Below are 22,766 nucleotides of genomic sequence, written 5' to 3'. Positions count from 1 at the left end.
TTTCTGACTGAGAAATCCTTACAGCTTGTTTTCTACAGGATTCTTGCCCAGAATCAGTGAAGGGGGAAAGATGTTTTCTTGTGATAACTTCTGTCCTTTATCAAACCTGCTTCTCTGACAGCTCCACACCTCCAGCTGGGAAGGATGTCTTCTCTGTCCCTGGTTGCCCTTCAGAGTTAGCCGCAAGTTCTTTCTCACAAACATGCCAAAGTGTTCTTGAAAACTTGAAAAGCCATGTTTGGAACATGTCTGTGATCACGTATTGCATCTTTGCTGTCACTGCTTTCGCTAAAGTAAGGAAATTTTCTTACAAAGGGTGTTCTTTATTTGGAATAATATTTTAAAAAAAAAATCGTGATGAAAAGAATGCCTAACAGGGCTTGGATACTCTTGTTCCTCAGTGAGGATGAGTATGTCAAAGATGTGAACAAGGGGATGGAGGAGCTAACTCAGAGGACTGTAAAAGTGAGTGTTGAGGTTTTCATTAGTAGTGAAATCTCTTGTAGGTGGTTCCAACTGCCTTAAGAAAAGTTTGACCATTTTGACTATTCCTTCTCTTCTGATCATCTGCATGTGACCTGTCTTAATTCAGTCTTGATGCCAGGCTAAATATGTGTAACTGTAGCCATGTGAAAGCTGGAACAATCTAGAAATGTTAGCTTAGAGGTATTGGAGTAGATTATGTTAAGAATTAATTTTAGAAATCATCTTTTCAGGCAATCTTTAGAACTGCATACTGATTGCTTTTTTTTAAGCTTGAATATGAAACTGGTGATAGCAATAGTGTTTTTCTGTTTGACGAGAACTACAAAACTTTTATGGAAAATGAAGCTATGGAACAAAATGCTTGATGGTTTCTGCTTACGTGATTTCAATTTGCTCTTTGAAAGTAGGCAACACAATACAGAGATGTCTGAAATATTTTTTTTCCCTATTCTTCTGAGAAAAGGGGAGGGGGGGGAAAAAACAAGTCAGTGGATTGGGTTGTTTGAGATTTTTGTTTTGAATAGTTTTCTAGTGTTCCATTGAGGCTATAATTGATCTCGAAGAATTAATTGGGCTTGTTAATAGTTAATAATTGAGTTTAGGATTTGAGGGAGGGTAGCAGTGTTATTGGGCAGCTGGAGAACATTAAGGTGTCTTCAGGCTTCAGCTTTCTTGTTATTTTTAGGTTAAACATTGCCCTGCTGTAAGAGGAAGGTGATTGAAGGGAATCTAGTTTTAAACTGTTGCTATTCTTTACGCTCATATGAGGAACCACAGGAGCACATCTGTAGGGATGAGTGCTCAGGAGAACTGTCTGCTGGCTGTAATTCAGAGGGCTGAAAAAGGGATGTAATATGAAGCAGTGCAGTAGTTTCACCTCCAAATGGGCAATAGGGAATACAAAAGCCTTTCCAGGGAAGATATAAAACCAGAGGAGGAAACTCACAGAAGCTGCCAGAGTTGTCAATATACTTCTGCTTCAAAGGATAACGATGAATTGCTCTGTCTTAGGCCCTCTTCATAGTTGAAGTGTGTGAGAGGCAGGAGTGCTTGCTTCATTTTACTTGTTTACTCTGGTTGTCAGCATGCAGCAGCAGCTTAGGAGGATGGCAGCTGACTGAACACCCTTTTGATTTTAAGGAAAGCAAGCCTCAGTGCTGTTTGTTAGCGCCTCCCTTTTGGATGGGGAGGAAAGCCCTTCCCTCCGTGCCGTGTGGAGTAAGTGCTACCCAGTAATGTGCCTCCTGTCACAGCAAATCAAAGATGTGGCGTAGGAATTGCATATCCTTAGAAACTGTTACTGAGAAGTTAAATTTCCTGCACTTAAGTATCTTCTCAAAGCCTGCTGAGATGAATCACTCTGTCCCAAGAGGCTTTTGGTGCTGATCCTCACCCCCGTGGGGAGAGTGTGGGTATAGTCCAATGGCTGATGTGCTGTGAGGAGGCTGCTTTATGATATTCCTCCCCCCCACCCCCCCCCCAGCTTCTGGCATTCAGCTGCTTCATTCCTGAGAAATTTCCCTTTTCTACTCATAGTGTCTTGTGTGCATGCACTGCCTTTCTCTCTCCCTTGTCTAAAGGTGACCCGTAGCTTGGACCTTGCTTCCTTTCCCCCCTTGCTCGCGATTGCTGCTGTTTGCAGACCCGAGGTAACAGAGCGAGTGTGGAGCGGTGGTTCCATAGCTACTGATGTCTGACAGAAAAGGAGTCTGTTGAGATCTCAATGCTGCTGAACAGAGGCAATTTATATCTTCTTGTAGTAGCTTTAATAAAAAAAATAAACGAACAAAAAAACCTACAGTCCCCCTCCTCCTGTTTTAGCAAGCTGGGCCAGAAGCATCTCTTAGGGTGAGCAGAGTTAATCTTCATCATTGCGGCATTGACTGACAACCTGGAGGATGATAATGTGTGATTTTTATATTTTTTTTTTTCCTGATGAGCGGGGGAGGAGAGTGGAAATTGCAGTTTCTCTGCTAATTGTACTTTAGATGTCACTTGTGACAATTTCATATTGTCTAGACAGAGATAGTGGAGCAATTGCTTCCACAGAGCCTAGTGTTAGCCTGTTATATATCTGCGTAGCAAAAATATGGGGTGTGGGAGAGGAAGAGGGTGCTGTATGCTCCAGAAAGGATTCAGGAGTCAAGCGTGGTCTGCTGAAATGTTTCAAAAGGAGATGCAAGCAATATGCATTTCTGTTCTCTCTTTGCATGCTTCTCTGTTGGAAACTTAAATACTTAGTGGCTAGCAGTTCCCTGTGACAGAGCTGCTCCTGTTCATCTGTGAATTATGTTTATCATCCTTAACAGAATTGCTCCCAACCTCAGCATTTACTGTGATAGGATATTGGGCTACCTTATGCTTTGTGCTTACTGAAAACAAACAGTCTGTGTCTCTTCTGGGACTTTGGGTGGCAAAAGATATGAATGTGGCACCTAAGACTTGATAGAGCGCAGCATGACTTACTTTAAAAACATTTATCTGCGCCTTCCTGGGGGACAGTAGGTTACACTGCCAGTGTCACAGATGGGACACTTTATTGATGATTATAGCAGTGTATCTATTATTGAACCCATTTGTCAGTACCAAATGCATTTGGATCTGTAACTTGGGCCGCAAGGGCTCTGTTGAGAATGAGTTAGTTAAATAATAGATTTTATTTGTGTTTAGTAGTCTCATTTCAGTACAGATGTTGTTATTCTCTGGAGCATTAAGCACAGAGATGGTCCATCTGGATCTCATGAGATTGCCTTGTTTTGTTTTTTTGCTTACTATATATATATATATTTATATCCACCTGTGTTCATTGCTTTGTGATTTGAGAGGGCACAGTTGTAGGACAATTAAGAACTACCGATCAGGTTTAAAATCAGCTTTTAGTAGTTGCTGTTAACTGAATTATCTTTGTCCACTTGATCTGAATGTGGCCCTAGTACATGGCTTGTGTGCCTTGGTGTGAGAGAGTGCGGGAGTTGAGTTGGGTCTTGGTAGGCTTGGAAGGTTCTGCTGGAAAGGTGATCTTAGCTGAGACCATTCAACATGTGACAGGACAGCCTTGGAGAGGGTCCTGGGGAGTTCGTTTAATGGAGTGCGTTTGTCATCCTGCTCTCCACAACCCTGCAACTGCAGATCCTCCTAGGGAGCCCTTCTGGTGAAGGAGGTGCTCCTGAAGCAGCAGCAGCTCCTGTTGCTTCATGGGGTGGAGTTGCAGGCTGTTCAGGTAAAATCACAGGCCTGTGAGGTCTATAGGAAGTCTGTTTACCCAAATATATGGCCATCCTGTGGCTCAGGCAACTGTTGGTTTGTGTTTTAGTAAAATAACACATATTGGTTCTCATCTGAGGTGCCAGGTACCTAGTAGAGCAAGGCTCTTCAAGTATTTATTTCAAGGATCAGATGGAGTGTAGATTCCTCGAAGTCCTGTTTCCAAGCCAAGCAGAGGAACTCCTGGCAGACCTATACCGAGTTACTACAGTGTGTGCCCTGCTTCTGCATCCGCACCCTTCTGGTGCCCTCTGGTTGGTATACATTTTGATTTCCTTCAGCGCAGCTGCCAGCTTCTTTCTGAAGGTGATCCCTCTAAGTCAATGCTCTTCTCAGGCAACTCCCAGCCTTTTCAAAGGTAAGAAGAGAAATATGGCTGGAGAATACCTGGAGACTCCTTTCTAACAGAGCCTGCTGAGCCATGCAGCATGTACTGGTCATCTTCCCTTGTGGCTCTGATATTGCTGTCATTTAGTGGATAGACCCTGAAAGGTTGGGAAAGAGGGTGGCAAGACTTTAGACAGAGATGGTAAGATGGATGATTATTTGTGTGTGCATATTATCAGGATACCATAGTCATTGCAGGAAAATGACATCAAACAAGCCACTTGCGTTGTGTGTCGGTTGCTCAGACCTGTAAGGAGGCAACTGCTGTTTCTGGGGTTGTGGCCCTGCCAGGCTCTGCATGCTGTGGGAGCTCTTCCTCCCTGTTTAAGCCCAGGATGGTCCAGCAGGGTGATAGCCTCGACGCATCCAGGCTGCTTGCAAACTGCTGTTTTTGGAGTGCTCTGCATAAGCAGCTCTGAGGAGCAGGCTTCTAAAAAGCATGTTGTCATTGCAGTGGCAGTAATCCAGTCTCTGAACTGGGTTACTGAACTCTAAACCACTAAGCCAGTGGTTTAGAAAGGGGCCTGCTGACTGAATAGGTAGAATATCCCTTCTGCTAATTTTAATCTATTTGCTTTTCCCCCCAGAAGGAAAAAAAAAACAGTTTATATGTGATGCAGGTGATAAGTATAGGACTTGTAAAGCAGTTGCAGTGTTTGTTCTGGATTAGCTGCTTTTGCATATATTGACTTACATACTTGGTGGTGGAGAGAGGGTTTGGTGAGGTGGGACTGAAGTATGATAACTTTCTGGGGAGCCAAGGGATTCCTGGTATCTAGCAGTGTTGGAGGTTGGAGCTTTTTACTCAGTAACTTGGGGAATTAATTCATCTTAAATTTTAAGAGATTTAATAGCTGTTCTTGAATAAGACAAATGGTTGCCAAGCAACTTAGTGCCAGAGAGGACAGGATTTCTTGCCTTCTGTAGAGTCCCAGTGCTTTGCAGAAAGTAGTGAGTCTCTTGAACTGACACATGCCTTTCCAAGTAACTGGAGCAGTCTCTTGCTGTTTTCTGTATTCTAGATTTATAATGTAAAATTGAAGTAAATAAATAAAAAAAAAAATGCTGGCAGGTAGTGAAAAGTTGTATTGAGATCCTGATGGGGGGGCTGCTGCTGGGAAAAAATATGTCTTATTTGCATTTCTACTGTCTTTGGCTATAAACGGGAAGTTGGGTGTCGATTATATCTGGTCCTTCTTCCTGCTTCCTGTGTTGGCACTCGCTGTCCTGCATTGCAAATGCTAAGTGTGAATTAGCGGTGTGGGGCTAAGACTGAAAGGTTCAAGTCTTCCTCACCAATTGTGTGTGTGGGTGAATAGAACAGATGTGGTGTTGGACTTCTTTGACTTTCAAACCACAACACTTTTCATTTAAGTTACGAAGGCTTGCCTCAGAACTTCTGCTAAATTTTGTTTTCAAAAAGGCTTGAAAGGGAACTCAGCAGCCTTATAAACTTTTGCAGCTGATTTTTTTCCACTCTCCACACCTGCCCCAAATCATCTCTCTTGTTAATCTAATGGCTGCAAGAGGCTTGAGTGAGTCAGTCTTGAAACAATGCTGTTCTCTGCTTTATGACAAGAAGCTGGAGGTGCATGTAGAAGCCAGGATGGAGGGCATGTTCCTGCTATATACTTTGATTCTGCTGCCTTCATGACTCAGACTCGCTTCTCACATATTCAAGCTGTCTGGCTGCATTTGCATACATTTGCTTCTTGAGTGAATATTTGGTATCTCTCCCTGTGGCTGATTAAGATACAGAGGAAATGAACATTTTTTTGTAGCTGAAAACCTCTCTTTCTGAGCCTTGAGAGTAAGATTGAATATCTTGCTGTGAATAAACACCAGTAGTGCCCTTAAAGTCCACGTGCCAGGCTGTGTTCTTTGTACTGTGCCCCTTGGCCTGTTCCCTGAGTAGCCACCTTTTAGTAGGTAAGAATTTGTCAGATGCCCAATGCAGCGTTATTATTTATGGACCTGACAAATTGGGATACCTTTTCTCCAAAGGAGAAGTAGGATCTGCATATTTCTCTTGTAATTTGGAAGCACGTTTGGTACCACTCTTCTTCCTTACTCGAGGTGTTCTTTCTCCTCTGCTGTGAAAATATTATACTTAGAATAGATATGGAGTGAAAACACTTAGACCATCAGTGAGTGGTTCAGTATGTTGCAGAATTCTCTTCACTGGTGATAGAAATAGTCTTAAGAGGTTTCAGAAAGGAGGGCATAAATAGGAGGGATGTTCCTGAATGGTGTTTGACTTTGTCATTTGTTTTTCCTTTCTAGGAGGTTGCTGGAGTCTTCCCTCATTTCATTATCTCGCTACGATGGAGCAGGGTCCCGGGAACACCCAATCTACCCAGATCCAGCCAGGTAAGAGCTAAATGCAATCTAAAGGTATTTAATTTTCATAGACAAAAGCGTAACTTCAGTATAATTCATTGAATCCTTTGGGAATGATTCTAATATTGGGCCCATCTCCTCAATGACTTGCCATGGGGGCAGGGTGCAAACCAAATTAGAAGATGCTGTTAAGTCTGGGAGGGAATGAGGAAAAGAGGAAGAAATTGCTGTTGAAGTAAGCACATAAGGATTCCTGAAATCATTTGGGATGGAGAACACTAGGTGGCAAGCAGGTCTAACAGTAAATGAGATTATATCAATATATTTGAAATCACTTCTGAAGAAAAATGAAGGAAACAAATAGTCTATTTAGGAGTAAGGGAGAATGCAGTAAAGGCAGTTAGGCAGTTAGCAGACAACATGCTTGGAAGATAGGGATACATTCATGGATAAATTCCAATGAGAGCGCATAACCAGGATGTTAACCATACTTAACTAAGAACAAAATACTGACAGTTATTTCTGAGGAGTCATGAATCATTGACATTAGACATGGAAACACCTGTAGTGCTGCTTAATCTCCAGAAAAGGTGGGAGTGTTTCAGAGGACTAGAAAAAGCAAACATGGCAGAGTTATCAAAACTGGAAAGGAGTGATCTTTGCAGTTTCTACTTAGTGTATTATAAAGCAACAGATGGGGTAATGTGACCCACAGACTCTGTCAGAAAAAATGATAGAATCGTGAACGGCAAGCAGCTTTGGAAGCTTTCAAAGAATAAATCGTGACAAATAAGCTTTCTTTAGATGGTTTTAACAAAGCTATGAATGAGGAAAATTCAGTAAGTGTAAAAATATAGCTGATTTAGCCTCTTAGGGAACCTCTAGCATAGCTGCATGAGCTGAAGGCTACTAGGATTTATCATAAAGGAGAGTGCAGGAATACCAGTGTATGAAAATTAAGTATCTAAGTTGCTGATGGAGGGTGGTGTTTGGTGTTTTTTTTTTTAAGTCTCATTCTTTTTTACATCATTAACAACAAAATCTGCATTTTTATACAGATGATGCTCTAAGTACGAGTTCTGAAATAAATGGCTAAGTTGCAAACTGGCCACATGGTATAATTATGCTGGTAAATAGCTCCTTGCTAACTATCTCTGTAGATAAGGCCTTGTAGAGGTGAAATCTTATATTAGGCTTTTTTTTTTTTTCTCTCCATTTATTGTGAAGAAAGTTGCTTTGTAAAAATAATTCAAAGACTCAGGAATGATGTAAGTAAAACTGTTTGTGGTGAGGTGAAAGTAAGGTGGAGTGTGCTACCTTTACATAAGGTCATTGGGAAACCAGCTTAGGTAACTGGTCTTGGCAGCTACATGTCAGAATGATGCTGATAAATGTAAAAGCTTTCTAAATGGCAATTGACTAAATGACAGGTAAAGGGATGAATTTACCTGGAAAGATGAAAATGATATTTTACAAATGTTAATTAAAAGGTGTTACTACATTCAGGTCAATTTATGAATGCCAAGAGCAGCTAAATGGCTGGAAGCGCACCATTCCTTATTTCTGGAATGCGTAACCCAAAGCGGCTAAATTTATTGAGCAGAGATTGTAAGAACTGATTCTGGCTCTCTGGGAGCTGCCTTTTGAAAAAGAAAAGGTGGGGGGGCCTGCCTAGGTTACTGAATTCTTTTTTTTTTTTTTTTTTTTTTTCTCCCCTTCTGTCAGATCTCTGCTATGATGAAGCTCAGTAAAATCTATGAAAAGGGATCACTGCCTGAGACCTTTCCTAGCATAAGGGGCATTGTCAAAAATATTTTTCTACTTTAAGCCATTTTTGAACTGATATGATGCTCTTCATGTGACAGTTCAAGTGCTTCTAGGCTGTGGTAGAAGCTATAGTAGCTTGAGTTTACAAGAAAAGTCCAGTGTTGAAACTTCTTTTCAGAGGGTTAATTTATTCCATTAAGTGTCACTGTCCTTTTCAGAGGATGAGATCTATAGATGCATAATTGGCATGAGCTGGAAGTTTGAGTGGGATAAGATAAGTCTTTCTCCATAAACCTTACTGGTGTGCTAGACTAGTGGGATCATTTTAACTATCCCTTTAACTTGTTAACTTGTTAGAAATTTGGGACGTGATTAAAAGGAGTGTTATTGCATTCTGAGGGTGTGGGGTGTTTTTTTTTTTTTTTGCAAAGTTATAAGTTTGTGACAGAAAGTTATGACTTTCAGATGTTCTTAAATAACAAAGTTGAAAAGTGAAACAAAGGCAAAATAAACATACATCCATGTATGTGTGTTTAAATGTATGTTAGAAATATATGTACCTCCCAAGTTGTCTCCAATGAAGTTTTTTTTTTTTTTTAACTCAGTGATCTGAAGATTTTATTTTTAAGAGTGTGTGTGTGTGTTAGTTTTGTTTCTGCATCTACTGTTTGTAATAGGGCTATATTTGAATAATGTAGGTCAGGAGTGATGCAGGGAAAACATTTTTTTGAAGTTCCTTCAGATTTAGAATAACATTCTGATGTAGACTGCAGCAGTCTTTCTCAGCGGCCTTGCTGAACTTCAGTAAGGTCAGCTTGGCTGTTCTGTCATTCTCCACAGTTTCCGTATGTACTGAGCTCAGAAAACAATCTGCAGAGGAATCAAATAAGGCTGTCATCAAAGAACACCTATAACTTTTTTTTAATAGAAATACTCAAAAAGATGATCTCAGACTGCATATATAAAGCATCACAAGGGTGTTTGGTAGATACGTCTCTAGAACAAAAAGCTGATAGAAAGTTACTGGGAAAGAGACTGTCAGGCCAAATGTTGCCTGCGAGTTGAAGTCTTAAGTGGAATGGAAGCAACCAAAAGTTAGTGGCTACTACCAGCATTGCCTTCAGTTCAAGGACTGGTGGGATGTATGCCACTGTAGATATCACTAAAGAAATTAACGACGCCAATCAGGTAATGCTTTTAAAACGTGTCTGCTGGCTTTGAGACATTTAGAGGTGTGAGCTGTAATATCAGTGAACATCCTGGCCATCAGCATCAAGGCAGGGTTGATGAGTACTGTCAGTATGTCTGAAATGTTAGGAATCTTGGGGTTCTGCACAGCAGTATAGTACTCTTGGATGCAGATATACCAATTCTTGTGATTGTCTTGGGGAACTGGGTCTAGACATTAACCAGTTGATGTTCTTCTGGCTTTTTTTTTTTTTAATTTGCTTCCTTAGAAGATACTAAAATGGGGGAGGGTGAAGAGAAGCAGCCTTTGTGTAAAAAAACTTTCATGTTGTCCAATAAATACAGCCGGCTGGATTGGATATCTGGATGTAGCTGAGGACATTGTGCTGTATAGTAGCTCTCTATTGCTTAGGATGATATTTAGAGCAAGATACTTGAACTTTACTAATCCTTCCCTCAGTTCCACTTCTCACTGGCCAGCCAGCAGCACTGGGTGCCTAGAGAACGCACTGCCTCTTGATGACGTGGTTGTTGGATGAGACAGAAGCTGTTCGGTTCTGATTTTTGCACTGCAGCGTTTCTCCCACTCAGTGCCTTGTTCTGTGGCGGTCATGTGTGGCAGCATAGCGTCTCCTCCTCTGAACCATCTGCTCCAGTAAATGGGGTCCAGTCACCTCAGACTAGGTTAATTTAGCTCCTGTGATGTTGTCAAATGCAGCTTACTGTCCTGTGAACACAAACTTGGTTTAAGGATTACTGCATAATCTCTGTGTGTTTTGCCTCTGCTTTGTTAGAAGCACAGGTGAAAACTAAATGGACTAGGCAGCCTCTGTGACTGGCATGACTTTGGCCAGCTGGTAGACTAACTTTGGTCAGGGACTGATTTACAGTTGTGTTCAATAGCTGAATGAACTGAAGAGGTATTTTTAACATTAATCAGTGTTTCTTATGCCGCTTTGCAGCCTTCTCCTCCCCCCGAACAGCTAAATCTCTTATGCTGGCTCTCAGCTCTGGTTCTGATTTGTGTCATAACTGTATTCCAAAGACAGATTCAGCCTGAGAAATACTTTTTTTTTTTTTTTTCTCCTCTGCATGCACGCATCTGCAAGATTCATTCCTTAGCCTATTGCTTTGAATATGTTTCTCCCCTGCCCTTTTGTATTTTATCCCTCACACCTTTATCTCTGGGTATCAAACGTAAGCTTCTTGTCTTCTCTTTGGAAATCTTTTTCACAGTCTATCTGGTCTACATACCATGTGTTGTTGAGAAGCTGAATCTGGCATCGTCATCCATTATGGCCAGCCTTTATTGCCTACTCTTTCTTGTTCTTCTAACAAGTATCATTGTGGTTTTTTCTTGTGATGTGCTACATAATTTGAGAAGACTGAATGTCTGCAAAGCTCATTCTTAGTATCCTTCTGTAAAACTCACCATTGGCGTGATATTAGCAAAGAAAAAAGTTTCAATGATTACAGTGATGGACTGTTGAGATCAATCACTATTCATGTATTCCAGTGTTGCCTTGTTTCCGTATTGCTTTCTTTCTCTATGTGCACATATTATGCCGTAGACTTATTTTTAGGCGTAAACAGAGGCTTTGGCTTATGGGAAAGGCCAAAGAAGACAACAGCTCCTCATTTATGAGTGCGCTGCTGTGATGCCTTGCTTTTTTATACTTGGCCTATTAAGTCTTCAGGGGAGTAAAGACAAGTGCTGTGTTTGTACGGTGCAGCCTTCTACGTTACATAAGCATGAACAGCTCTAACTCATCAAACAGTGCATAAAAGATCCAGGAGGAATCCAAAACAAACTGAGCGTGTGGTTCCCCTTACCCTTTTGCTGCTTATTGACTTAAGTTGTTAGACTCCTGAGCCCGTAGTCTGTCTACTAAACTCTTCACAAGGATGACAACCTAGTAGGGTACAGGGAGCTTACCTTGGGGAAGATGCTCTCTCTTAGTGTCTACGTGACTTCTAATTCCTTCTTTCTTGCCACCTTCTCTTTTGATTATATGCCCTGAATGTATTGTGGAATGGGAGACTGAATGTCCTCGATGGGTGTCTGCAGCCAAAACAACATTAATACAATCTATCCCTTGAAGAGTTAGTACATTTCTTTCATGCTGCTCTGGGGAGCAGTCTCTAGAAATACTATTAAATGTAGTTTTCCATTGAAATATGACTTTAGGGATAGTAGCAGAGCACTTTATCAGATCTGGTGTGATTGTTTGCAGCTCATGCTGTTGTGGATGTGAAACTTATCCATATCCATAAGCAAAATCTTATTCCCAGGACGTTCCCATAGAATCAGCACAGCTGTGAAAGGGAGGAAAAAAAAAGTCCTCTAACAATCATATTGTCAGAGGTGATTATGGAGTTTTGCATTTTTGTTGCTGGTTGTCGTGTAACACAGTGAAACTGTGTAGTATTGGTCACTATAAAATTGAACGTATCCTTAAGAGTCTTCATGCCTGATGGTGAAGTCCACTGTAAAACAAATTTAGCTTGAAACTGTGTTCTGAAGATGGGTAGCATTCCTGTAAGGCAGACAGGTTACCTCTCTTTGCGATTGCATATGAGTATATTTTCATCTCTAGACTATCGCCAGGAATTAACTGTTCATTTGAGGTTTTTGTTTTATTTTTCTTTGTTTAAAGCTGTTAACACTGTCATTTGTAGATTAAAAATTAGGCCTGCTCACTCCATTATCGGTCTCTTGCCCGTGGTGCCTTTGCAGGAAATGAGATTGATTTTGTTCTTTTTTTATTCAGTGCAAGTTATCAGGCTGGTACTTCCCAGGATCATAAAAATACAAACACATTTATGGAAGGTGGGGCGGGCAGGGAGCCAGAAGTTAAAGGAATAGACAATTGAATGTCTAATTACTTGGGAGGGGTTGTCCTCATCTCCCCCCCACCCTACCTCCGAATTAGAGTTCAAGTCTAAGCCAAACAAGGCTAAAGAAGTGATTATTCAAGCATCTGAGGTGTCTGGACTTTAATACTGAGTAATTGTGTTACAGAAAGTATGTGTTAGGAGCTGTGGGTATATGCAGGGTAGGAAAAGGAATGTGTTTTTACCTGTCTAGCATCAAGGAAAGGGGTAATACTGTCTAGTGATAGTTAATGCAAGCAAAGGCCAAGTTATGCATGAGAGCAAATTAAGAGTTAATTGCAGGGGAAAAGGTTTTCTTTCAGGTGGGATGCATGGCTTCTCTTATATATTTAGTGCATCTGATGAAATCGCCACTATCTGAAATCCCTACCATTTGGATTACAAAGTAGTTAAACAAAGCTGTTAAACCTTTCTTTCTCCTGCTTGATACTTTATGGTACTCCACAAGTACCCTCAAAACAACAGCACCTTCCTTCAATATTTATTTGAACACTGCCGCTGTTTGGTATTGCAAACAGAGTTCACATTGGGAGTGATCTTGATTCTTACCAGGAATGTTTGCTGGAGTTAGTTGTGTGAACTGGTAATAAATGAAACAATGGGCTCCAAAGAGTCTTGAGAAGCAAACTTCTCGGTGCTGTGGATGAGCTTTTTGTCTATAGGTACTGTGTAGTGCTTTTGTTTGCACAGCAAGGGATTCATGTGGGAGTATAGTGTATAAAGGGAAAACTACTTTTAGTTGCTTGCTTTGTTTACTGTGTCTTACTCACGGATAAAATACAAACAGCCGATTTTGTGATAAGCTGCTACTGTCCTGGCACTTGGGGCTCAAAAGGAAAAATAGGACTGGCTGTCATCCTATACTTGTGTAACGAGTGTCTGTATATCTATCTCTTGCTCAGGTTGTCTCCTGCTGCATATTATGCTCAGAGGATGATCCAGTATCTTTCCCGGAGGGACAGTATTCGACAGCGTTCTATGCGATACCAACAAAACCGTCTCCGCTCTTCCTCCTCCTCTTCTTCCACTTCAGAGAACTCAAGCCCATCTGTAGAGGGAAATGATCTGGAATTTGAAGATTTTGAGTAAGTGTGCATGCTGCCTTGCCCTCTTTCTTGAGCCTGTTGTCAGCACAAGACTGCTTTGTGGCTTCCTACTGTTTACCAAAGACATCTCAGGCTTCCTGTAGGAATAGATTAAGTTAAGTCATTCAATCAATAATTAGAGCAGTGATTGCTACGAATGGGTCTTGTCATTTCTGTTATGAAAATTAAGGATGCTTTAGGCTACCTTGAACACATGAGGCTATCTCAACCAGATTTAAAAGACTGGTTAAATAAAGAAAAGGAGAATCTTTTTCTCCCACGGAACAGATGGGGAGCCAAGAGTTTATTAGAGCCTTCAAATCTTGAGACAGAACAGGAACCACGAAGAAGTTCTGCAGGACTTAGTTCTTTGGTTTAAGGCTGTAGGACACAGTCAAACACGTTCTGTTACTTTTACTTGCTCTATCTGTACAACTTTGTCAAATTAGCTAAAATTCCTGGGTTTGGTTTTGTGGAATACTTGGTGATTGTGAATCTGTGTTAAGGCTTAGTTTCCTGTAAGGAGAGCAAATGGCCTCTTGTGTCAAAGTGAGGAATGGTCCTGCATGCAAACTTTAGAACAGCACTCATGTAAGACTCTGTATTTCTTTCTGAGGAGTTTTCCTGACAAGCTTTTAAAGTCTGCTCTTCAACATCTGCTTTTGAACTTCTAGTGATACCCAGTGTAATCCCAGCAAACAAATTTATTGCAAACCCTTTCCTAGAAATGGGAGTACAGTAGTGGATCGTTTAAATGGCATGGAGACCAATAGGGTAGGAATTTAGGTTAAAATCCGTTTTAGCAGAAAAGAGAACATGACCTTTTCTAGTCTATCTTTCGTTGTTTCCTTTTAAATATGGGGTTTGCCATGGGTACTGTAAGTATTTAACTGAATTTTTTCCCCCTTTGCATATATTGTGTTTAAAACATAGGGTGATTCTGAGCACGGAGGTAGTATGGTAGGGAGGTGTGTTTGAACAGGGCTGTGAATTCCTCAAAAATAGGGGCTTTTTTGTTGCTGCTGCCAGCAGAGGATGCTGTCAACTTTGCTACTACCGTAGCTTTCATGTTCACTTGCTTCAGTGGCACATACTTGAGATGGCATGATGTTAAAGTTCCCTGTCCTTTGTGTCAGGACACTGGGAACACTAGCTATTCCCAGAAAAGCAAGATATTAATCCCTTTCTGACTTTTTAAGTCGTGGTAAACTTTTTCCCCCTGCTGGAATGTTATTCTGTGAAGCTGTCATTTCATGTTCCAGCAATTAAATATTCAGAAGTACAGGGTGAGTGAATGTCTTCCCCTGTCATTATGGCTTTGTTTGTGTAAGATGTAAATGAGGGGAGATAATGCAGAGGAGTCAGTGCCTGGTAGCTTTCCCCAAACAGCTTCGTGGTCTGGAAGAGCAGAAACATGGTGGCTGCTGGGCCCATTTTGTGAGGCGGGTGCGTCACAAGCACAGACCTTAATATTTCCATTATTCTATTTCATTTGTCTGGGGAGGCTTGTTCTGCTGGGATGAGAAAAGATGGTAAGTCTTTCATTTGTAGAGCCAGGCAAATGCCTGCAGAGAAGTGTGTTCCCCTGCAGATAATATTCACACAGTAAGAGCACCCAGTCAGGAAAGCGATTCAATCAGCCATGCTAAGGTTGTCTTTCATTTCATACTGAGCGAAAAGAAGTGTTTATTCCTTACTGTGCAGTGGCTGAATTTGTTGGTTGAATATTTCATATTGAATTCTGGTCTGTGCATTCAAGACGTGCTGTCTTTTTCCTTCTCTGCTTCATTATTTCTCCTGGCTGATTAGAAGGAGCTGCTGTGCGGGGGTCCTTAGAGCTGAAACTTGTCTCGTGACTCATTTGATTTCTTCTGCTGACACTTCACAATGAAATCTCTTATACAGAATTCTTTCTTCTTTTGGCTTCTCTATCCCTCCTTCTTTGCTGGGCAGAGTTGTGCATTTCTTCATGTATTTCTCTCTTGCCCTGATCTAGATGCGCTGCCTTCCCTGCTTGTCCAAATCTGATGTAGGACAGGGAGCTGCTGCTGTGTCTAGCTGCCTGCAGCTCCCTGCTCATGCTTTTCTCCTGGAATCCAGTGGGGTTTTTTATGTTATTATTATTTTTAATTTAAAAGCCATAGCAAATTGCCTTGGTGCTTTATCTTTCTAGACTGGTTAACGTAATTGGTAAATATTCTCTTGTCTTTCATTTTCATAGAGATCAGGAGGAAGGTATAAGGGGCATTAAACACCAGTTAGTTTTACTATTCATAGAGCTCTGGGCAAGGAGTGAGCCCTGTGCTTGTGAAGGGTGCCTGGGAGACAAGCCTTCCTCATCTCTCATCTTTTGTGGGGTTCTGAGGTTTTTTCTCCTCTGTGAGTCATGACTGTATCTTTTCAGCTTTGCTTACCTAATGACCTAGTAAGGGGCATGAAAAACCTGGCCTCTGCATTGTTTGTGTGCATATGGCCTCTAAACTTAAGCTAAAGCTTCTCTTCCTGAGTGTCAGGCTGGTGGTGTCATTTTCTCCGTGCAATTTCTCCAGAATCTCATTTGAATTAATTCATTGATACATTTAGTTTGTGATAGCAATAGCAGTAGTATTGGTATAAGAATGTGAAGTAGAGTGGTTTTTTTTTTTTAATAGGTATTAGTAATATACTTCTATTACACCAGCTTTTATGGACAGGGGAGGAGGAGGAGGGAGACACAAGCTATACCTGTGTTATTTGGTCTAATAAGATGTTATCTCTCTACATGCGCTGACTGTGTTTAACCTGTCACTGTTGTCATCTTACTGCTTATTGACTACAACTGACAACTGTAAACTTAGTCATGTCTGCATGAAAGCATTAACACTGTTTGTAATATATATACAGATCGTAATATTAGGTTATTAACAGATAAATTGATATGAGTGGGTTTTAAGCTTAGCTTTAGCAGAATCCTAACCTGAAATGCAACAGCTTCTTATATTCTGGGATAAGAATCTCTGAATGGAGAATTAGAACGCTTTAGTCTTCCAGCATAACAGGTAAAAATAGATTCTTTATAGACAAATCATAGATGTTGCACTTTCTAGTTTCAAGGTCTTTTTTTGAGTGTTTTGTGTTTAGGTCACATGGTAAACTTACATTTATAGAGCTAAACTGTGTTTTCTCTTGATTTCTTCAACAAGTTTGACTGGGTCTCTTCTACAGACTTCCTTTAGTCTAGAACAACCCTGATGCTGGAGACTCTGGGTGATGCTTCTCGGACTCCTCAGATATTGCAAGCTAACTTTTTTCATGTGTAATTCTAAATCCATCACCATAATCAGAATGTGAAGGTGTTTCTGCGGATAAATTCTGGCCATCTGTGTCCCTTTTTGTCTGCAGTAAGCATGGGAACAAATACAGATGTGTTTTATCTGTCAGACTGAGAAGCAGATGCATAGGACCGTGCACCACCTTGCTGTCTGAAAGCCTTGCTGACATCCTTCACTACACTTCTGTAAAGGCTTTCAAGCCAAGGCTAAAGGTGTGACTGTGTCTGACTCTTCTTTCTTGTTTTGAGAGTGGGCTGCCTGGTAGAATACAGATATGAAGGAGCTTGGTGATTATACTCTTTTAATGTTGGCAGCTTTTCCCCTTTCTATCCTCTCCTTTTTCCTTCCTTCCAGGAGGATCTGTGCCAGGGTGGATCCATTCAGTTGTGCCATTGTCACAGACTAGGAAGGTCTTTATTATGTCTCTACAACAAGAAGGGGTTTACCTCCTAGGCCTGAAATCTTGTTCTGGTGTTTTATCTTTTTGATTTCTTTTGAGATGCCACTGAGCACCCAGACAGAGAATATGAGCACTGTAGACGCTGTTTTACTGAGACCATAATGGGCGTTTTGGTTTTGTGGAAGGCAGGCTCTTGCTCACCAGAGATGATGAAAACGCTTACGAAAGCTTACAAGATTCAAGGTGACCTTATTTGACTTTATTTGTCAACTTAAAATCCTTTTGTTTAAGGCATGTTCTGGACCAAGACTTGTGATTTCTCAAATGGCCATCTTGCAGGGATCTCTTCATAAGTGCGTAAGATACATGAGTATCTGCCATGCCTGTCTTCTGCCATTTTTGGTTGCTCTATTGATACTGTCACAGCAAGAATTGCCAAATCTAAGTTCCTCCAGTAGTCTCTTGCCTTTAAATGTTCTAAGATCGCAACTTGCCAGCTGACTGCCACTGCGTTAAAGCTGTAAGTCTCACTTCTGGTTTCTTGAATATGATTTTTGTTTATTTTGGAGACTAGTGTGGTAGATTGTTTTTCTGCCCTCTTCCATAGGTGAAGTGTTTGGTTTAGGAGCCTGTTTTGTGTCATAGTTGGCGCTCCTCTTCAAGTTGGCATTTTGATCTAACTTTTTAATATATATTAAAGCGAAACGTGCACAGCCGATTAGACATTCATGTGACACATCCAGGCAATTACCCTTCTTTTGAAATGTCTTAATTTAAAGTATCTTTTCTTGTTAGCTGCTTTAAGTACTTTGACTTGTGCATTGGTACCTGAAAATATTAATTAGGAACTGTCTGAACTGACATTACGCAATGAGAGAGAGAAGGGGAGGCAGTGGCTGTGGCAGCGTGGTTACTCAGTAGCATGCACTGGGGTTTGTAGGTTTGGTTTTCGATTTTGTTCTCCCTGTTGCTTCTCAAGTGGAATGGTGGGAGTGGGTGTTGGGGAGGGAGTTGTGTGTCATGGTGAGAATAAGCTTGTGGTTTGCTTAATGGCAGAGACAGAAGGCAATTTTGGAAAGTTTGAGTGAGGGGGGGAGAGAGGTTGGAGATTACCGGTTACTGAAATAAGTTCTTCCTAACCCTGGTGAAGGAACTCCATGCTCATGTTTAAATCCAATCTCTAGCTTTTCAGTCTGACTCTATATTGTTGTTTGCTAGGACACGGAGCAATGGGAGCACTAATCTGCAGAAATGTAATAATTCACAATGCACCTGCTGTTTTCCCTTAGCACACCAACTACTAAGAGCACCTGGGTAAAACTTGGACTCTTTGTATAGCCAGTCTTAGTCTTTACTGCTCTCCTTCCCAGCAGTTCACGGTGCATTCTCTTATTTCAGAGTGTTTTTTTCCTTCCTGTGACAACCTTCAACTTCTGCAAAAGAAACTCCTTCAAGTAGGAGCCAGGTTTTCTAGGCAGGAGAAAGGAGAGATTGGAATGGCTAACATTTTTTGTGAGACTTGAAATAAGTATGGAGCTTTTGATTTACAGCTCCAGAACAGTGAGACACGTTGTGTTATTGTGTAGAGAAAAGTGTAGGGAATCCCAGAGGGTAAGGAAAGAGGTTTACTCCATAGGGTGACTATAACTTAAGCTGACACATCAGGATGGATGGGATACCGAGTGTTAAGTTCTGATAGGGCGTAGTGAAGGTGGGTAAGACAAATGACTTGATCATGTAGCCTTCTGGTGTAGTGGTAGAAAGGTAGCATACCTGAACCACAAGGTTTCTAAAAGCAATTAGGCTGGGTTTTTTCATTTTTGTCCTTGCCATCCCGATGTTTACATTTGAGGATTACAAAAGACATGGTAGGAGATGTGAGAATCTATATGGGCTCTTCATGTCACTTAAGTGCTGATAGAAATGGATTTTTAGGATCCACAATGCATCAGTATACTGCAGAAAAAGCAGCAATTTCTTTCTGGATGTCTTAGATGGCACAGTTTGTAATCTGTCTCTCTTGCTTGAGCAGCTACAAATAATATTCTCATTAGCAATTTGTTATTTAAGTTCAGATAAAGATACTAAAAGCAGGGTTGCTATTTGTTGTATGTATGTACCTGCCTTTGTTGTTTTCTTCCCAGAGCCCCTTCATCTGTGGTTTTGATGCTCTTTCCTGGCTCATATGGCTCTGTGTCATTGTTGATGAAGATGGACCTTCTCAAAACTGGTTTTCAAGGCAAACCTGAATTTTGTGGAACTTAGTGGTCGTTTTCTGTTGGTTTTTTCCTCTTTGTTATAGGTTTCTGGAACAGTTAGCACTGGGATGTTGCTTCCAGATACATAGCAATTTATGTTAATTATGTTCATCATCTTAAACACAGTTGCAGGCTAAGAATGCTAACAAGTCCTGGATGAATGGGAATGATATTGAGTCTACTCTTTGAACTTCATTTTTCAAGGATTAGTGAGAGTCTTAGCTTGGCTTGTGATCTACTCATAGTAGCCTGCAGCTTCATTTTCGCTATTCTTTTTATCTTTATCTTTTGTGACAGTCTTTTATATTCCCCTTATCTTGGTCTTAATGTCTAATAATACTGCCTGGATGCGGTGACAGGCAATGACTATTTCCTTGCAGCAGTACTGCAGGATATTGCTAACCTCTCCAGCATAATGTTGTTTTACCATTAAGTCACATTCCAGCAAGGCAAATGTCTTCGTAGCAGGGTGGTGAAAGAATGAGTGCCTTTTGAAAGATGACAGTTGCCAGAAAAGCTCACATCATATTCCATAATGTTGGTTGCCTGGGCTTGTAGAAAGAGTTTTGATGTCAAGATGGTACCCTTCATCCAAGTTTTTCTGCTACTTCTGAACTGTGTTCATTGTTTTCCTTTTGCTTTTATTTTGTGTCTGTGAAACTCTTAAGTCAAACTAGGTCATGTAGTAGGTGACTAGGTGACTTCTGGTGTTAATGAGAGTGATTAGGAAGCAAGCTGTTAATAGTTTGTTGCTGGCCACACAGAGCAGGCAGTGGTTAGCATTCTTCAAGCCTGTAGGTCTAACACATTAGCATTGTTTGTGCAGTTACATTTTCATTGGAAGAGCAGTAGCATAACACTGCAGTATATTATTAAAAAAGAAAAAAGAAAAAGTTGGTGCTTGCTTTTGACACTTTATTCCAGTATTGAAGCCTAATGGGGCAGCTGATTGTATGTTTGCAACACTACGAACTGTGTTCAATGAGCACCAGTTTTGAAGTTTCCAAGTGGTTAGAATAAGCCATAGTGATGTTTACCCTAGTCATGCTCATGTTTGGATGAATGTTTGAGAATGGCTCATTAAGGGGTCTCAAAGGAAGGGTAGTTGTAGTGCTGGATACCCTGGTTTATTATAAAACACTGAATACAGTGGTTTCCTTAATAGTCATGTACTAGGTCTAGGCAGGGGAGTGAGGATTCTCTTCCTTCATCTGGCCTCTGATGTTCTTGTTTTCTCATGACTCACTGTAGCTATGGGGAGTGTATCCATCTTATTCTAAAATGTGTCATCGATTTGCGAGCCCACCGCACAGTGAGGTGATTAAAATAGAGACAACTGGATACTGCGCCTAGATAAGAATCAGTGCTTCGTTAGGGTTCTAAATCAGTTTTTCTCTGAAGCAATTAATCCTTGGCATTTAACAACAAGTGCTGCTGTTTCTTGACCAGGTGATAAATCGTCTCTTATGTGATGCTTCTCTGAAACACTTGATCTTTTGAAGTGCCATTTTTAATCTTGTAAATATATTTTCCCCTGAACAGCCCTCTGAGAGGTAATCAAGGCTGGGAAGTTTGTTTCCCTCTGGTCAGGAGAGCCATTAGTAACTCAGTGCTCTGCTGTTTTATAGGAAGTTTAGCTGATAAATAGAGATGAGTTTTCCCTGGTGTTCCTTTGAAAAAGCTGCTAGTGAAAGACTGGCATTTTAGCCTTCAAAAGAACATAGGAAGATGGAAAGGCACTGTGTCTTGGGTGACTTACCCAACTTGTCTATCAATTACTGTATTAAGTAGCTATGTTAAAAATCTATTCTACTTCCTGTCCCTCCAGCTGGGCATCATTGCTCTTTGTAGTTTCTCTAATATTTTTATTCTTCGGTTTTGTTTGGCTTCTAGTGTTATACTTGGGAGTTTGCTCCATGATCCTAATATGTTTAGTGCCAGGAAAGGCTCTTCATGTAGCAGATGCTTCTTTTTGCTTAAATTTTCTTGTTTCTTGTTGTCTCCTTCTGTTCTGCCTTAAGTACTTTTGCTTCAGTAATGGTCATATCCTTCAAAGATGGGTAGGTAAATTTATATTTATACCTTTCATTTTTACCAGATTATGTATATTCTTTTAAATCGATGTTTTTGTTGTTCTAATGTGTGTGGATGTCAATACTTTGTACCCTGTGGACCAGCGCTTCTGACTTGCTTATTTCTATCTACTTGTTGAAAAAAGCTTCTGCTCAGAGATAAGTCAGTTGTCTTGAATCTTTTCTCTCAAACATAATCCTGTTTTTAGGTGAGATACCCTTGTACTCAGAGCCATAAGTAGGGTGGTCCCCTTTTCCTAGGTTGAATTTACAACTTCTCCAAGACTTAAGGACTGTGAGTAAAGTAGCATATACTGGATGGAACCTGTATTTTTTTGTTTGTTTGTTTGTGAGACTAGTTCTACTGATCCAGGAGATATTACTCCATCTGCTATATTTCTCTGCAGAGTTACAATCAGCTTCAAGTATGGCTTTTCCTTTTGTCTTCTAAGATATCTGTATCTCACTGAAATATTCAGAATGTCAATGTTTCATTTATTTCATGTTTACCTCTTTATTTTGAGAGGTTTATTTCCTAGAAATGCTCCCCATTTTTCCTAACTTCATATTTAAGAGATGCTCAGGATCTTGCGGGATCAGACATTGGAAGAACTAAAGTTTTAACATCATCTGGTATTTGCTGCTTTTCTCAGGTGTAAAGCTGGCAGTTAACTTTCTGTCCTAGTGTTCCCAACACTGTTTGTCCCTTTATCATCAGGATGGTGCTGGAAAGTGATCGATGCATTCTTAGAATCACTAGCAAATGTAATGTTCCCCATACCCCTTTTTTCCTACTTCTACACCCTTTGTGAAACATAGTACACACTTTGTCTTGTAGTTCTATGCAGGTCTTGTGAGTACACCCTTCTCAGGATGTGTGTCATCTGCTTTCGTCGAAAGCAGCAGTGAATCCTGTGAAGTGAAGTGCAAGATTTCAGGATCTGTTGCTTCTTTAGTATGGCTAGTTTAATATGACGTCTTCCAGGTACCCTTTTTAGAGGATCTGGGGTCAGACTTGATCAACCTCTAAAGCCAAATAATTTTGCATTTTCTGCAAACCTCCTCTGAGCTCCTGATATGATCTTTGTGATACTCCTGCTCTCTGTGCTATTTCCTCTGAAGTAACCTCCTACAGTCTTAAAAAAGCTGAAAGCAAGTAAGTGGAAATACTTAATGTTTGAAGTACTGAGAAAATGTATTTTTTTCTGTTAACAGCAAGATGGTGCAACTGAATCCAGTGCCAACCCTTAAGCATATTATAAGATGACACTTAACCGATTATTTAGCATTTCTATTGCATATAAGTGTCTAAC

General features: G+C 40.6%; 1 protein-coding gene across 5 annotated transcripts in view; it reads left to right on the top strand.

Moving 5' to 3' along the window:
* The window catches only part of AMBRA1 (autophagy and beclin 1 regulator 1), a 137,763-nt gene that overhangs the window by 27,744 nt on the left and 87,253 nt on the right, over positions 1 to 22,766 (top strand). For all 5 annotated transcript variants that reach the window (XM_054197793.1, XM_054197795.1, XM_054197792.1 and 2 more), the window contains 2 exons: positions 6,421 to 6,507; positions 13,230 to 13,412. In XM_054197793.1, the coding sequence (XP_054053768.1) occupies positions 6,421 to 6,507; positions 13,230 to 13,412 (270 nt within the window). The remainder of the gene's footprint in view (positions 1 to 6,420; positions 6,508 to 13,229; positions 13,413 to 22,766) is intronic.

This window comes from Rissa tridactyla, chromosome 4, assembly GCF_028500815.1.
Source record: "Rissa tridactyla isolate bRisTri1 chromosome 4, bRisTri1.patW.cur.20221130, whole genome shotgun sequence".
Taxonomy (NCBI): domain Eukaryota; kingdom Metazoa; phylum Chordata; class Aves; order Charadriiformes; family Laridae; genus Rissa; species Rissa tridactyla.
The sequence above is the reverse complement of the archived record's forward strand: the minus strand, read 5'-3'. Positions and strand labels throughout refer to the sequence as shown.